Source organism: Armigeres subalbatus, chromosome 1 (genome assembly GCF_024139115.2).
Source record: "Armigeres subalbatus isolate Guangzhou_Male chromosome 1, GZ_Asu_2, whole genome shotgun sequence".
Classification (NCBI taxonomy): domain Eukaryota; kingdom Metazoa; phylum Arthropoda; class Insecta; order Diptera; family Culicidae; genus Armigeres; species Armigeres subalbatus.
Window position 1 is genome coordinate 3,652,441 of NC_085139.1, and position 17,480 is coordinate 3,669,920.

General features: G+C 41.7%; 3 protein-coding genes and 2 pseudogenes across 9 annotated transcripts in view; 3 read left to right on the plus strand and 2 right to left on the minus strand.

Moving 5' to 3' along the window:
* Positions 1–5,506: 5,506 nt before the first annotated feature.
* Positions 5,507–6,948, minus strand: LOC134219911 (protein gustavus-like; annotated as a pseudogene).
* Positions 6,949–8,727: 1,779 nt separating this feature from the next.
* On the plus strand, positions 8,728–9,921 carry LOC134205918 (uncharacterized). The gene is made up of 3 exons (XM_062681625.1): positions 8,728–8,799; positions 9,515–9,637; positions 9,769–9,921. The coding sequence occupies exons 1-3, from the start codon at positions 8,728–8,730 to the stop codon at positions 9,919–9,921; spliced, it is 348 nt and encodes a 115-aa protein (XP_062537609.1).
* A 315-nt stretch (positions 9,922–10,236) lies between these two features.
* Positions 10,237–10,797, plus strand: LOC134205919 (prostatic spermine-binding protein-like). Its single transcript, XM_062681626.1, has 3 exons — positions 10,237–10,320; positions 10,381–10,500; positions 10,645–10,797. The coding sequence occupies exons 1-3, from the start codon at positions 10,237–10,239 to the stop codon at positions 10,795–10,797; spliced, it is 357 nt and encodes a 118-aa protein (XP_062537610.1).
* Positions 10,798–10,804: 7 nt separating this feature from the next.
* Positions 10,805–16,718, minus strand: LOC134205920 (RNA-binding protein spenito-like; annotated as a pseudogene).
* Positions 16,443–17,480, plus strand: part of LOC134219917 (dedicator of cytokinesis protein 1) — a 190,360-nt gene continuing 189,322 nt past the window's right edge. For all 7 annotated transcript variants that reach the window (XM_062698825.1, XM_062698831.1, XM_062698837.1 and 4 more), the window contains exon 1: positions 16,443–17,295. In XM_062698825.1, coding sequence (XP_062554809.1) covers positions 17,244–17,295 — 52 coding nt within the window. In that variant the 5' untranslated portion in view covers positions 16,443–17,243. The remainder of the gene's footprint in view (positions 17,296–17,480) is intronic.

Here is a 17,480-nt window from a genome sequence, read left to right on the forward strand (position 1 = left end):
GGACTTCAAGACACCTTATGGATTCCTGTTTACTTGTGGTACGTAAAATAGATTTGAAAAAAGGCAGTGCTGCAGTTGCGAACGTATACCTAACTAATCACCAAAAGCTGATTATAGCCGTTGCTGCTGGTTGAGATTGAAGGGTTCTCATAGCAGTATTCAGCGACGAAGACTGCCAGTCCCATAAATACAGCGCACTACAATCTGGTGTTGATGTAACTTTGCTGACCGCTCACAAATCAACTATTTTGACAGCCTTACCAACTGGGAGTGCTAATTCAGAGCGATTTCCCAGGTGGAGGAGAAATATGTTTCCGATTTGACAGTTGAAGTACGTCGAAAGGACCATATTGGCCACACTAATAGAACATGACCTACTGATACGGCTCCGACCTGTCGTGTTCGGCATGGTGTTCTAGTGAGTTTCTCTTGAGGCAGCCTAGTCGTCCAAAATATCGAGCGGGTCTCTTGTTCTGCGGCGTTCTGGGAGGAGAAGCGTCTGTTGAAGCAGATACTTTACGGGTTGGAGGCTGTGGCGCAGCTGATACTTTTTACGCCGAAGATGTCTTTTCTCGCTAGGGATGTCCGCTTCGCCGCCCTGGAAGGTGATGCCTTTTGAGCGATGGGGAGACCAGGGACTGTATGTCTGCTCCAGCTGTGCGTAGAACGCTTCTTTCTCGTCGTCGGGTCTCCCTTCGTGTGTGCAGTGCACGTTGATGATGCTATACTGCCGTGAATCGCATATCTGTCCCATCTTTGCTGGGTTTCCTATTCATATGGGACAAATATGCGATTCACGGCAGTATAGTTGAAACGGCCTTTATTCACCTTTAATCCTCAGCTTGCATATCCTTGCGTTGATTGGATGCCACACAATCACACGATGGCGCATCTTACCCAGCACTATGAAGTCGGTTCCCAGCTCGTTGGTGGTGCCACAGCTTTGTTAGAAGGTAGCCGCTCGATGCCCGCTTTTCCACACTTTCTGTCCTGTCCAGCAAATCTCCTGCAGCGCCACAACGTCGAAGTTGCGGGGATGTAATTCACCGTAGATCATCCTGTCGCAACCTGCGAAACCTAGCGCCTTGCAGTTCCATGTTCCAAGCTTCCAATCGTGATCTTGTATTCGTCGCCTAGGTCTTTGCCGATTATATCGAGTCGCATTATCTCTTATATTGTTCGTAATTATTGGTTTCCCAGCGGGTTATTGGGCCTGCCCTCGTCGGAGGGCCGTCGTGTCAGGGCTGTTTAGCGTCCCACCAATCACCAGGACTTGGGATTGTGCGCTTTGAGCGGCACACGGTCACTTTGGTGGGGCCTACTTGCGGATACACGCAGCTTTTTATAGGAATTTAACAGGACCCACTGTCAAACCCAACCACACACTTAGTTTTTATTTCTGCAGCTCGGCAAAAATCCGCACAGCCGTGCGCCAGCAAAATATAAAACTGATATTTCAGCGGGAATGACGTTTGTTAGCTGATTTTCGGCAAAATATTTGCTGATTTTCAGCAATTTTGACAGAAATCTCGGCAAAAAACATGATTGCTGGGGCACGGCTGTGCAAATCTCGGTAAAAGTTAACCATTTTGCTGAGATCCCGGTAAAAAAAATTAAGTGTGCACATCCTAGGCAAGCTCCACATCTCGCAGATGGCGTGGGGAGGAATCGTCAAGCCCTTAGACATAGTCCCTGCTGCCTGAATCCACCATTGAACCAACTTACAAATCAAGCAACCAACCACCCAATTATTCACCCATTCAAGCAAGCTACCAATCAACTAATCGGCCAATCAAGCAACCTACCAATCCACAAGCCTATCAACCAACCAATGAAGCAACAAACTAATCAAACAACTTACCAATCAAGCAACTAACATTTAACCATGCTACCAATCAAACAATAAACCAATCAATCAAGCAATCCAATCAACCTTTCAAGCAACCAACAAAAAAACCATTCAAGCAAGCTACCAATAAAGTAAAATGGGCAACCATCCTATTGAACAACCATCCTATCAAGCAACAATCAACCAAATCAATCAAACAACCAACCAACCATTCAAGCAAGCTACCAATCAACCAATAAATCAAGCAACCAATAAATAATAATAAAGATCTAAAAAAAAGCAACCAATTAACCAATCAAGCAACTAACCAACCAATAAACCAATTAGGCAACTAACCTATCAAGCAACTAACCAATCAAGCAAACAATCATTCAAGCCCACTTCCAATCAATCAAGCAATTAATTAAGCATCCAATTAATCAATAGAGCCACAAACCAATCAATCAACCAATCAAGAAATCAAACATTTAAGCAAGATACCAATAAACTAACCAACCAATAAACCAATTAGGGAACCAACCTATCAAGCAACTAACCAATCAAGTAATCAACCATTCAAGCAAGGAACCAGCCAATAATTCAACCATTCAAGTAAGCTACCAACCATCCAACCAATCAATCAAGTAACCAATTATCCAATCAAGCAACTAATCAACCAAACAACAAACAAATCAAGTAACCAACTAAAAAATCATTCTAACCCACTTACAATCAATGAAGCAACCATTAACCAATTTACCAATCAAGCAACTAACCAATCATCCAACCAACCATTCAAGCAAGCTACCAATCAACTTATCAATTATTCAAGCAATCAAAAAAAAAACAACTAATCAACTAACCAGCCGACCAACCAATCAAGCAACCAATAAAGCAACCAATCAACCATTTAGGCAAACTATCAATTAACTAACCAACCAATAAACCAATTAGGCATTCAGCGAGCTACCAATCAACCATTCATTCAACCAACTAACAAATCAAGCAACCAATCACCCAATTATTCATCCATTCAAGCAAGCTACCAATCAACTAATCGAAGATTAAAAAACACTTTAATATAGATTTAAAAAAAATCAACTAATCGGCCAATCAAGCAACCTACCAATCCACAAGCCTATCAACCAACCAATGAAGCAACAAACTAATCAAACAACCTACCAATCAAGCAACTAACCATCCAACCATGCTACCAATCAAACAAACCCATCAAGCAACCAACCAATCAACCAAGCAACCAACAAAACAATTAATGAACCATTCAAGCAAGCTACCAATAAACTAAATTAGGCAGCCATCGTATTGAACAACCATCCTATCAAGCAACCAATCCTTCAACCATTCAAGCAAGCTATCAATTAACCAATGCGATTCGTACGTAATCAAGAATATGGAATGTGACCAGATGAAACAAATACTCTCAGAATACATTCCTATGGACATGTTTTGCAACATCATGAAGTTTGATATGTCGCAAGACAGGTTTCGGAATTGATAAAAAAGCGGCCACTTCCCCAGGGAAACAACTTTCCAGGGCGCCCCGGAATATGACCAGATGGACCAAATACCCTCAGAACAAATTCCTATTGACTTGTTTTGCAAAATCATAAAGTTTGATACGTCGCAAGCCAGATTTCAATATTGATCAAAATTGGCCACTTCCCCAGGGAACCAGCATTCCGGAATGTGACCAGAATGACCAAATAGTCTCAGAACAAATTCCCATGGACTTGATTTACAAAATCATGAAGTTTGATACGTCGCAAGCCAGGTTTCAGTAATGATCAAAAAGTGGCCACTCCCCCCAGGGAAGTAGCATTCCAGGGTGTTCCGGAATGTGACCATATGAACCAAATTCCCTCGGAACAAATTCCTATGGACTTGATTTACAAAATCTAGAAGTGTGATACGTCGCAAGACAGATTCCGGAATTGAACAAAAAGTGACTACTTCCTTCACTGCCGTTATACGCATAACTGTCCCATGTACATAGGAAATCCCAGTAAACATGGGACAAATATGCGTATGACGGCAGTTCAGGAAACCAGCATTCCAGAGCGCCCCGTAATGTGAACAGAATGACCAAATACCCAAATACAAAATCATAAAGTTTGATACGTCGCAAGCCAGGTTTTAGTATTGATCATAAAGTGGTCACTTCCCCCCGGGAATCGACATTCCATGGCGTTCCGGAATGTGACCATATGAACCAAATTCCCTCAGAACACATTTCTATGGACTAATTTTGCAAAATCATGAAGTTTGATACGTCGCAAGACAGGTTTTGGAATTGATCAACAAGTGGCCACTTTCCCAGGTTTCGGAATTAGCCTGCTCTTCTTTCCCCCGTCCTCCCCTATATAGTAGAAATACAAAAAGAATCCTGTAGGAATTCCATCTAGGTTTTTTATGGGATTCGGGCAAGAATTCTGGCATTCTCAAAAACATAATTTTTCTTCGGATACTTAAAAGTTCCATATGCAATGCTTTCACGTAAGAACTCCAGTCAAAAGCCCTTAAACATTTTCTATTAAGATTTCTATTTCAATTTTTGCGGTTGTAGAACATGACACAAACAGTGTCTATCCACTTGAAATGTTCGACCAGGCTACTTGTAGGGACGGTGTGCCGGATTCGTCCAGTTTAATTGGACTGGTAATAACGGGTATGGCGATAGGTTCATAGATTGGGCTCATTAAACTGCTAAGACAGCATCGAGCTGTTATGGGCCTTGGTTGGTGAGGCGGTGGTGAGCCTTCGAAAGTAAGAAGAGCAATGACACTGGCACCACCACTTCGAACCGTTCAAACTAGGGCAGCGGTGGTCGGACTCGGAGGGCACCAGTGGCTTAAAGTTGTCATCTTGGCGAACAATCTCAAGGCGGTCTATCATGTCGAACACGTTTTGCACCTTGTTTGCAGATGTCTACTACTTGGCTAGCCGTGCCCTTCTGCTCAGCTTACTGCGGGTCTCGTGTATGGTCAGCCGCATCCGCATACTTGTGGCTTGTTGCTGCAATAGAGCCCTAGACTGGATTTGTTCCAGCATTTGTTTGTACCAATCCTTTTGATAGACCGTATCGGGTCATCTTCCTATCCGGCTGTACTGATCTCATCCGCCGGTACATGCCTTCACAATTTGAAGGCAAAAGAAAATAATAGCAAAATGGCCTGTACAAAAGGAACGCGTCTCCAATCTCATAGCTTATAAGGGCTTTTAAATTTCTGATGTGTTGAACCACTGCAACGATGATTGCATTCAAAATGTCGGATTGCCTCCACTTCGTAAATGGATTGGTTGCACAACTGATTTATCAGATTAGAGCTGAATTCATCTATGGTGGATTGCAGGAAGACGATAAAGCTGCAAAAAGAATAAAGTGTATGTCAGATGGGTTATGGATGTAGTTTAATAGTCAATAGTTTAGGGTTTTTGACTGCAACTTGTTGCGAGAAAACAGGATAAGAATTACTGTATGGAAAGATAGCAAATGTATTTCGGTTTTCGCATGCACACACGTTCAGATAGACATAGCTCGGCGATTGGTTTATAACATTATGGGACTCCGAGCCTTTTATAAAAAGTTTGATTTTTGAGTGGAATGATTGCTTTTCGGTACAACGTTGTTGGAAGAGAAAAGCAAAAACATCAACCGAGGATTCTTGATCCAAATAACAAAATTGAGACTCGCCTTCTCTGGTAGCTCCGGTAATTTCCCATCACCGCAGATGTTCGTCCGTTTGGTTCCGCCTTATCCACAAGGCACGAGCCTTGTACTTCATGGTGATTTCGCAGTGCCCCCAGACTGCGGACACGATCGGGTAGGTAGAGCTTTCGTCCCTTGAGCCCCCGGAATGCCACCCCCAGATACTGACCGTCGACGATGAAACTGAGCGTTCCCTCGTCCATGTCTAACGCTACTAGGAATTTGTCCTGCACTAGGAAGGTCTCGTCTGGCTTAAGTATCGCTGGGTACGTGACGCCGGGGCAGGTTTTTGAATTGTGGTACAGCATATTGCGCCCCAAGTCCCAGCCCCAACTCTGGTCGTTCGAACCGACCAGACTTTGATAACCTACGGAGTGGAGTGGTGCCTCGGATGTGGCAACACCGATCACAGCATGTGTACCTCGCTGCCGCGTCGACCAGAACACTTCCCACACGTGCAGTCCCTTGGTGAAGCCCACCTTGCCCCGTATGCAGTCTGTGCTCTGTGCCACCGGGTGCCGGTGGAATGTCATCTTGTCGTCCTCCTTCACAAACACATTGAGCGAGCGGTCCTCCGAGTTCCAGGAGTATTTGATCGGCGTTTCGCGAGCGGCCGGTGGCATATCGAGCAGGAGATCAAGTCGGGCCGGACACTGGAAGTGCGCCGCCAGTTCGCTCGGGATCTTCGGGATAAAGGGCGATGGTTGGTCACGGCTGCTGACCGTTTTGACACCTTCACTGATCTTTTGGCCCATGTTCATGCCAGGGTGAGCCCCGCTATTAGTACGACTGCTGCGGGTGCTTCGGATGGCAACCTTGTACGAAACTCGAATGCGGTCAAACTCATGGGGATCGATGCGGTTCAGGACTACGCGGGGCAGTAACGTTGAGGTGGATGGCGATATACTCTGTGGACGGCGGCGATCGCTTGACCTTAGCACCGGACCCGGCTACATTTGTATCTGCAAGGAGAACAAAACAGAAATGCTGTTAGTGATTTTGTTAGCGTGGAAGTAATAAATAATGACAAAAAACTTTGTAGGAATTTTAGCGATCTAATTTAAATATTGCCATCCTATCGCAGATCGTCAGACAAATTAACACAGGTTGATATTGGGTCCCAATTAGGAGTCAGTAAGCGTAGCCCTTGTTTACGGAAATTGAATTAGTTTTAGCTTTGAAGCCATAGAATTAACATTGAACAGCCTGGTGCAAATCAGGCGGATTGAGAAAGGTTGATATACTTGCTTGAGATGGCCGTATGGATTGCAGTTTTTACTTTAAACAACAAAACAAAAATAAGGTCTGTACCTACAGGATCACGTAAAACTGAATGAATAAAATTACAAAATTACAAATTACAAAAACAATTGGACAGCTTTGGACAGAAAACGTAAATAAAACGTGACGTGAGGAATCTGTCAAAACTCACAGCAAACACTTTCAAATAAATTTACCATAATTTGAGTAAAATACACTAGCGCCTCTGGCGGTGCTGGTCTCGTCAGCTCATCTGGGTTGCATGAATTTTAAATCGGTTCTTCGGGACTCCGATGTCCCGGTTATTAGTTCCTGCTTATGGTATAGTCGATAAATTTATGCGGATTATCCTGTGTAAAGGTAGCCTCACATCTCGGGAATCTTGATCACGGGATTTTGCTCCCATGCATTTTCAATGGGAGCCGGATTTTGATTTTCCGTGACGGGAAAAAAATATACACAGGAAAATCAAAAATCCCGAAGTGTAAACCCACCCGCGGAAAACCTGACTGATTTCAAATATCCGTGTCTCCAAACTTTACAACAGTACAAACAAATAAAAAAGTTTGCAAGCCATAAAAGTACGGTCGCAGAAAATTTAAATTCGTTTTTTCTTCACTAGTTTAAGTGTTTTTATTGAAATTCCTGTTAAGATATAAATTAGAAGTGCTTTTAAATATTGTACCATGTTCGAAATTGTGTGGAGCGAGGAAGACATAATCGAGGTTTCGCCCAAAGATTCTTTAGCGACCGAGCGGCTGGAAGATGAGAGCGGGGAGATACAAGGAGACGATTTTCAAGAAAAATGCAAAAAAAAAAGCCAAAAAAGCGCTCAAAAAAAGAGAAAGAATTTGAAATTAAAAGTATGACATGCCAAAAAGTATGTCAGTACCCTGAAATATACCAGATAACGCATGCGGATTATTCCAACAAAACTGCGAAGGATGCTATGTGGGAGGAAATCAATCGAAATATTTTGGATCAACTCGGCAAAACAGTAACAGTGCCGGATTGTCGCAAATATTGAGATTCGCTTCGAGAATCAACTAGGTAAGTATTTTCAAACCATATAGGGGAGCTGTTCCATTTTCCATCTCACTGAACATATATTCATCTCATCGAAGATCAAAGAAATATAGCACCAATCTCGTCGTTTCTTTTAGCTTACATGCATGATCATTGCTGAAAAATCACAAAAATAAGAAACAAATCTAATTCCTTTTCATTGCTTTTTGTTTTTAATGGGATGAAAATGGGAGCTATGAGATGAAATGCCGAACAGTTCCCCTACCATATATCATACGGGTCAAACCAGACATATTTTATTTTATAAAATTGAAATATTTGGGAGATAATTTATTCAACCGTCTAAGAGGAATTAAGTACTCTCACTTAATTCCACTATTTAATTTTTCGATATCTTTTCAGATACGTATTTCGACCACAACTGACCGTATCTGAAAAGATATCGAAAATTAAATAGTGGAATTAAATGGAGAGTACTTAAATCGTCTTAGACGGTTGAATACATTCCACTAAAAGAGCTTTATATATTTTTCCTATAATTTATTATTTAATCAGAATAAATAGCCTATTCATATTACATTTATTGTAATAAATATAAGTACATAAGTCTTCTCTGTTCAACTCGGTCCATGGCTCCATGGTCGCCAACCACGCAGGCAACGGAGGGTCTGCAATCATTTTCCAAATTCCATTTTGGATACACAGATGTTGTCAAATATTTATAAACGGTGCTGATTATTGTAAGAATTCGATGTTTAGTTACGTTAAAGATTTTCGTTCGTATCAAAGATCAATTTCCGAACCCACTTGTCACCAGGGATAGCACCGATCATTTTTAAGTTATGGAGCTGTTCATAAATTACAAAACGCTTTTGAGTGCGAGCAGATGAAGGTGCCGACAGTTACTGGAAGGAAAATCAAGGACGCACATCCAACGCCAACGAAGGATATCGGTGCGGTGGTTCAGCGCTGACTGGTGAGGGAAAAATGAGCACGCTGCCGGTGCGGTGTCGTTTATGCGGTGGTGGCGTGGTTCGATAAATTGGTCAAGTCGAGTGTTACGATTCGAACAAAAATATTAAACCATCCATACAAAAAGTGTTACGTGGGAGAGAGTAAGGTGGGGGTCCAAAATCGCCAAATTTAGCGTTACGTAATTTTTGGAGGACATGGATATACCTAGGTCACACACATTTATTAATAACGTTGAACAAAAATAATTATTCTTTTAACCCCAAATGCATTTTAAAACCGATTAATTTTTACTTCTCTTGATAGCCGTAATGATGCCGTAGTCTCATACTTACTTTAGAATATATTTCAGCATTTTTCAGTTGTGAAGACCCATAAATGTTTTCTCATGAAAAGGTGGTCTTGCCAGCCACATAATATACACATGATCACTTGGCTCAGAAATCTCGAGATTAAAAAAATCGTTTATTGAGGCTGACTTGCGAAGCCAATTAGAGAAAAGTCAAGAGTAAGTTTTCATCAACGGATACCATCTTCAAAATGCAAACTTTAGGTTCATCAAAATCAACATAACCAGCAACAACATTAGAGGCATCTATAGATATATATATCGTGCTGCTTCCAAACTTCACTAGGATTTCTAACATTTCGTCTGCCGTGATTTCTAACATTTCGTCTGCCGTTCGGCTTTGCGAATTCAGCATGATGACGACTCAAATGTGCACAATCAGGACATCAATCTGCAGCACAACGAGGACGATCATTATGACGACTCTATGCACCACGACCGTAACAACAACGATGACCATGACGACGACTCAAATGTGCACAATTAAGACATCATTATACATCACGGACAGGAGACTCTATGGACCACGACCGTGACGACGAACATGTTCACAACCAGGACATCATTGGGCAACACAAACAGGACGACTCACATGTTCACAATTAGGACATTATTATGCAGCACAACGAGGACGATCATTATGACAGCTGTATGGACCACGACCGTGACGACGAACATGAGCATGACGACGACGCAAATGTTCAGAACCAGGACATCATTGGGCAACACAGACTGGACGACTCAAATGTTCACAATTAGGACATCATTATGCAGCACAACAAGGACGATCATTATGACAACTCTGTGGACCACGACCGTGACGACGAACATGAGCATGACGACGACGCAAATGTTCAGAACCAGGACATCATTGGGCAACACAAACAGGACGACTCACATGTTCACAATTAGGACATCATTATGCAGCACAACGAGGACGATCATTATGACAACTGTGTGGACCACGACCGTGACGACGAACATGAGCATGACGACGACGCAAATGTTCAGAACCAGGACATCATTGGGCAACACAGACTGGACGACTCAAATGTTCACAATTAGGACATCATTATGCAGCACAACGAGGACGATCATTATGACAACTGTGTGGACCACGACCGTGACGACGAACATGAGCATGACGACGACGCAAATGTTCAGAACCAGGACATCATTGGGCAACACAAACAGGACGACTCACATGTTCACAATTAGGACATCATTATGCAGCACAACGAGGACGATCATTATGACAACTGTGTGGACCACGACCGTGACGACGACGCCAATGTTCACAACCACATCATTGGGCAACACAAACAGGACGACTCACATGTTCACAATTAGGACATCATTATGCAGCACAACGAGAACGATCATTATGACAACTGTATGGACCACGACCATGACGACGACGCCAATGTTTTCAACCACATCATTGGGCAACACAAACAGGACGACTCACATGTTCACAATTAGGACATCATTATGCAGCACAACGAGAACGATCATTATGCCAACTGTGTGGACCACGACCGTGACGACGAACATGAGCATGACGACGACGCAAATGTTCAGAACCAGGACATAATTGGGCAACACAGACTGGACGACTCAAATGTTCACAATTAGGACATCATTATGCAGCACAACGAGGACGATCATTATGCCAACTGTATGGACCACGACCGTGACGACGAACATGAGCATGACGACGACGCAAATGTTCAGAACCAGGACCGGTTACTTCCGTTTCCTTATTGAGTAAGGATATAACGCTGGCCGCTTCTTTCTGCTTCAGGTAGGACACGAGATTACGCAGTGGACGCGTCTGAACGCTGGCATCATCCGAAGATGCTACCGATGATCTCGATCCCGGCAGGCCGAGGAAGATTGCGTGCGACGATGACGTCGATATGCGCTTCTGCACATCTTCCAACTTGGGTTGATCGAGGCGTAGTCGCTGAGTAATACGAAGGTGGTGTTTACCTTCCTCGTCCTTCATCAGGCTGTCCACTATTGCGTTGTCTCCGTCCGTTAGGTGCAACTTGGAGGGGAATAGTGAACTCTTCAAAATCAGTGCCCCTTGCCAGACTGTGGTAGATTTCCGTGCCATTTCTGGTAACGTTCTTGCATTCGATAACATGCCATTCCTACGAGAAGACGAATCAGAATCCGAATCAGCCGGACTGCGTCGGACTGCGGGAGCGAGATCTATCGATTCCTGGTTCACGTGATCCAGAACGACGGCGTGAATCATATTCGCCATCGGCTCCTGATCGACGCCATTCATCATTGTCCCCGTGGTGCGGTGGGCCATCACGATGAAAACCGCCACGGAAACCACCACGGCCGCGGAACGGTCTTCCACCATAGCCGTACGATGAATTTTCCTCGTATGATGCACCGCCTTCCGGATATTCGTAGTCGGGGCCGTGACGATACTCACCGCCTTCCTCCACTGGGCTTTGAGAACGATGGTGTTGTTCCGTTATCAGCAAAATCGATACGAATACGACGATCTGGTGCCCCTAACGGGAATCCACGCATTTCCTTCACAGCAGCCGTAGCAGCATCAATAGAATCGTACAGAATGTACGCCTGGGTTGGGTGTCCCCTTTGTTATATTCGATCTTTTTGATGGCACCAAAACGGTCGAACTCACGCTCCAACTGAGTAACCGAAGTCCATGCGTCAAGACCACCAACCCAAATTCTGGTCGTCGGAATAGCTTTATCGTATCCTATCTTGCACTGGAACCATGTCCAACGTTTGGAAACGAACAATTAAAAGCAGAAGCATTTACAGTTCCTGCCGAAACGAACCGAAACTACGTCGCAAAGTGAGGGAGAAAAACAAACAGACAAACTGTCAAAACGTCAATAGGGGTAAGTCAGCGCTCGTAAAATATTTATGTAATTCGTCACCCACGAGGGGTATTTTCTTCAAAATGAAGAAGAAGACATGGTGCCCGATTTTCTGATGGCTTTGTACCGGACATTTCGGTCTATGTATTCGTCAATGGTAGCACTGACTTCTATCGGTTGTCCGGGTATTGCTGATTTGTCGTTTTAGTTCGATTGAGGAGTATCGTGTTTAACTTATATATATATATATATATATATATATATATATATATATATATATATATATATATATATATATATATATATATATATATATATATTTATTTTTATTGTCTTTATTAATGAGGTTTTCGGCCCTTGGCCGGTTCACCTCATAGGAATAGAGTAGCTATACTGGTTTAAGCTCAATAGGCGTCACCAACGCCACGCAGTACTCTTCAGTTTAGATGTTCCCTACTTTCTTTTCTAATATTCTATTTCGATTGACCAATCAATTAAACTTAAAGGAGCTCTGTAAATTTATTATATATATATTAAATAAAATTAAAAAAAAAAAAATCATCGATACTAAGCATTGCTAATCAATACTTTATTGAGACCGACAAACGCTGAAGTGCTGAAAAAGCTTATTCGTATTTTGGAATGATGTGCCTGACTCGGTGCTCATACTCTTATGCTGAACCCAAAGTTCGATAATGTAAAACGAAGCATAATTTCCGACTTAAGACTATTTTACTCATTCACCTTCCAGATGTTTTTTTTTTAAATTGGAAGAGAGGTTTGTGATTCGCCCGGATCTATCGGTTAACATACTGTGAAACAATGGACTTTGTTTACTAGAGCATTGGTGTCTTCGGCCAGTTTGACTATTCGGTTGGCTACTCGAACGTTCTATGAACTCGAAGTCACGAAATTGGAACACATTGAATGAAAATTAATGGGCTGCGTTTGCGTAGGATTTGTGACCAGAAAGATCCACGGCAAATAATCCAAAGGAATTAAAACGTGCAGCTCAATGAACACCTCGGAACTTTTCAAAATTTTGAAGTTAAAATGCGTTGAAATTAATCATACATATTATATTGTTATTCCCTTGCTGCATTTGGACATGTCTAGAGTGCTTTGAGAATAGGTCGTATGTGCAAAAGAGAGCCTCTCTTCGGTTACATTCTCTTTCGATTATTACAAAGCTATACACAAATTTATGTTGGATTTTTTGGCAGATAAATATCTAAAGACAATAACTTTGTCTAGCGTGCTAAAGTGAAAATGTAGCAGAAAATGCTAAACTTGCCGAACTATTAGCGAAAGAGAGCGTGAACAAAGAGAATCTCTCTTTTGCACATACGACCTATTCTCAAAGCAATCTAGATGTCATGTTTGTAATCTTTAATTAGTAAAACTCCACATTTATAGGGGTTTCAAAGCGCGCGCACGATCTACTTCAACCTAAAACGAAAATGCTTTATTATATTTGTGACATTAATCAAGCTTAGAACTAGTTTAAAATAATCTGAAGCTGGTTACAAAAAATCTCCGTTTTCTTCGAGCCTTGCTTTTTCCGATAACAATAAATAAACAATATGAAAATGGTTGCTGAGATACAACCAGCGTCGATTATATGTAATTCAGCGTCGGAAGCAGTTACTGTCAGATTTTTTTATAGCAGCCGCCATTATGGCTAGCGTGGAAAGCTGGATTAGAAATATTAATAACAGTCTTCCCAAACGAACATCAAACACGCTAAGTACAGCTGTTCGTATACTCCATCTGTACCCTTGCTTCGTGTTTGTACGCATACGCACGAAAAGAATACTTGTACCCGAACTTGCGTTCGAGTTTCATTTTGTACATATGTACTGTACATCTGTACAGCACACTTGTAAAATCTGGCTGTGAAATTGGCTGTTGAATAGAATTCCAGAAGCTTCTCGAACAAAACAAATGTAGACAGTGAACAAAGTCATAGATGTGCGGATACAAGAATATTTGGGTTCTCAATATTTTCATGAGGATTGCTACTGTAGAACGCTCAGTGAAGTGTTCATGCAAAAATTAAGTTTATATCTATCAAGTGTTGCCCTCTTCACTTTGGGTGAATTCATGCCTTGAAAATGCCCCCTCTCCCTAAATACGGTATTTGTTGCAAACTTATCAAACTGTGATTATTTGTATATCTCAAAAGCAAAACAGATGGCTATTTTTTGTCAACATTTTGACAACCAATAAATTCTTGACCGAAAACACCGTCAAAAATCGGTCATTATGTTGTCCTATTTTATTGCACTTTCTACATTCCTTGGTTATGGCATGTGCAGATTACGAATATAGTCATCTTTCTTCTTCTATATTTAAAATGAGTTTTCATTTCCTTTGAGGCAATAAAACTCACGAACGAATGGACCGATTGGCAAAATTTTCTCACTAATAGATTCGTTTAGGGATCATCTGTGTTTGTATATAATAAGAGTTGATTAATTAGAGGGGGAAGATGAAAAATTGTCAAAATGCAACGGTTTCAAAAGTTCCGAAGAAAACCATCAAACTTGAACTAAAACCGATCTAGAGTACGGCGCTGCAATCAATTAAATGATTGACAGTTATGTAAATAAGAAACATCCCGAGCAAGATCGGGCTAGTTCGACTAGTTTCATATAATTTTAAAAGGAAATGAGGTGTGTGATCTTTGATATCAACCTATACTCTTTATTGAGTAATAGAGCGCTATTACGTGCCTAATATGTTATGTATGGTAGTTTCTAACACGATGCCGGTTTTTGACAATATAATGCGGTGCATCCATGAGGGGTGTTCATGAATTACGTGACGCTATAGAGGGTGGAAGGGCTTAGCGTCAAGCGTTATGACTCAGACAAAAGATTTAAATTATCCATACACAATGTGCTACAAAGGAGGGCCTGCATACGCCCGATTTTTTGTTACGTAATTTGTGAGCGGCACCATAGCGCAACGAGAAATGCTCTCTTCCGATAGACAATAGACAATTTAGTTTTATTACGAAAACTTTAACGGAGAATCGAGAAATTGTTCCGCTGATCTATGAGTATACATAGTATTTATAATTATGCGCTTTCTATTCCTTCTCTGTGGAATGTACACGCTCAAAAAAAAGTTGTATAGTGGGATGCAACCCCGTGGCAAGACATGCTTTTCAGCGTAGCGAACATCTTCATGAATATGTCCAGCATACATTTTGAAAAGTACTTCTCCCGAATCGTGCGTTTACAAGCAACTACATTTTATCCAAACTATTGTTGGCTACATATTTTCAAATTATTCAAAAATAATACCAGCTATTATGGGCATGTAAATATAATCCTAAAACATCTTTCTGCACACCATTTATTTCATTTCAATTTCACTATTGAATGTTGTTCGAATTGCATCCCCGGACCATTTCAACTGTGATGCTCATCACAGTATAAACAATAATAATATCTTTTGTTTGATTCGGAGCGGGAGAACAAGTTACGAAATATGATTTCGTGTAGCGTTTGATTTCACCTATCGATTCACTCCAATTCGTTAGTTTATTATATTTTATCATCAAATAACATAATTCCCATGGTCAAAGATGGAAATCTTGCAAATTATTTCGAAAACAATTTTCAGATTTAACCAAAACAAATAGTAAACAAAACACATAATGTTTATTTTCGTACAATAACAACGGACGGTAATGAGCTACCGTCCGTGGACATGGTGGCTATTGTCAAACCCCTTGTGGTAGTATAGGACGCCAGGGGGGTGGTGGGATGTGAATCGAGGTCAAATTTATCAACATCTTCTGTTCTCTTAATTATTCTTACTTAATGTTGAAAACCCATGTAAATTGGTCATTAACGCCATAAAAAAGTTTTGCTCCATTAGAAAAATATTCGAATAAAAAAACTTTCAGATCCACCCATCACTGCGCATCTTCATATCAGCGTGTACAGTTTCCGAATTCCATTTTGTCCTTTCTCTTCGTCTCTTACTCGATCGACTCACGGACCGCTCGGACCTGAAAGCAAGTTTGTACATGTGTTTTGTACTTAAGTACAAGTTTGCTTAGGCAGGTACTGGGTATCGCGTTGTACTCGAGTACGGCAATAATTCACGTTCAGTGTTCAACACGAGTTGATGAAAATGTACTTGAGTTGAACTTCACACATGTTCGTGGGAAGACTGATTAATAATAAATAACATTAAATTTTTTTACGTGTACAATAACAATACAGTGAAGGGTATTTTACTATGCGGGTTGTGACTTCAGTCCTTATTCCAGAGAGAGCTCGATATGTTTCCGCACGTCTGTTCTAATGGAAGGTGTCTCTATAAAATTGCTGAATGTCAAACTCAAAGCTCCGAAAGCCGAAGCCAAGCAAAACGTAAACATTCGCAGTTTGGCTTCGAAGCCGATCGGAGGTGTTTTCACGTTTGCTCCTCGTCGAGCTACACATCATCAGTGTGCAATCGTCATCGTCATCGTCATCACATTTCTGTGCCCCTCCTTGCGTTGTGTGTTGCTTGCGCGAGGATTGTGCAGTGCGTTCTCTGTTTGTGTTGGTGGAGGTGGAAGCGGTGCCCGCGGATCTGCGCTCGTTCTCAATCCCACCCACCCACATTCTCGTCGCCCGTTCCGCAGCACCCGGTTTCGGTATAGATCGAGTATCGTCGTTCCATTTTTTGTTTGTTTGATATCGTTTGTTCGTTCGTTTGCGTGATGGCCCCCACCCGCAAAGGAGCAGGCCGTGGTTTTCGTTTTCAATCATCAAAACAATTGCGACCGCGTAGGCCGACGTGTTTGTGAGTAGTTTTGTGTGCAAAAACATGAGACAAGGCAAGATCATCATTGATTTGCATCGATCAACCAATATACGATCGAAGGGGCCGCGCAATTATCGTTCTTGGAAGAGTAGGCTGTGAATTGAATGGCAGTGAATTGCAGCTGAATGGACCCGAGCAGAAACAAGACAACTGGACGTGTATTTTTGAATAACTCAACGAAGAGACGCAGAATCGGCATCTTCAAAATGAGCGAAAATTATGAAGAGTGAAAACCAGATCTACAAGGAAGAAGTCGCATTGAAGTCGAAACAAAAAGGTGATGTTTTAAGCTACATTCAGTGATAGTGAAATTGCGACTACGTGTCTGATAAGGAAGGTGTTTATAATTTTCTTGGTTCGTGATTAAACAGAAGAAGAAAAATGACCGTCACACTGTGGAAAAGTGTGGGCCAGGCGAAAATGCTTGCAATCGGTAAGAGCACGGAGTGATTGGGGTGGGGTTGTATATTTGATTATTTTTTATAGGATGGATGGATGAAGAATGATGATTTCGAAGACGAATAAAGCACAGCTTCATGTCATGTAAATGCAAGTGATGAATGAACGATGAGGATATGAAGAACAATGAAACGAAGGAAAAGGTTAATCGCTGCAAGC

Coding starts and splice junctions, on each gene's coding strand:
- LOC134205918 (XM_062681625.1), top strand. CDS start 8,728: ATGAAGGTGCCGACAGTTACTGGAAGGAAAATCAAGGACGCACATCCA. Junction 8,800..9,514: donor CAACGAAGGATATCGGTGCG/GTGGTTCAGCGC, acceptor TTGCGAATTCAG/CATGATGACGACTCAAATGT. Junction 9,638..9,768: donor ACCATGACGACGACTCAAAT/GTGCACAATTAA, acceptor GTTCACAATTAG/GACATTATTATGCAGCACAA.
- LOC134205919 (XM_062681626.1), top strand. CDS start 10,237: ATGCAGCACAACGAGGACGATCATTATGACAACTGTGTGGACCACGAC. Junction 10,321..10,380: donor AGCATGACGACGACGCAAAT/GTTCAGAACCAG, acceptor GTTCACAATTAG/GACATCATTATGCAGCACAA. Junction 10,501..10,644: donor ACAAACAGGACGACTCACAT/GTTCACAATTAG, acceptor GTTCACAATTAG/GACATCATTATGCAGCACAA.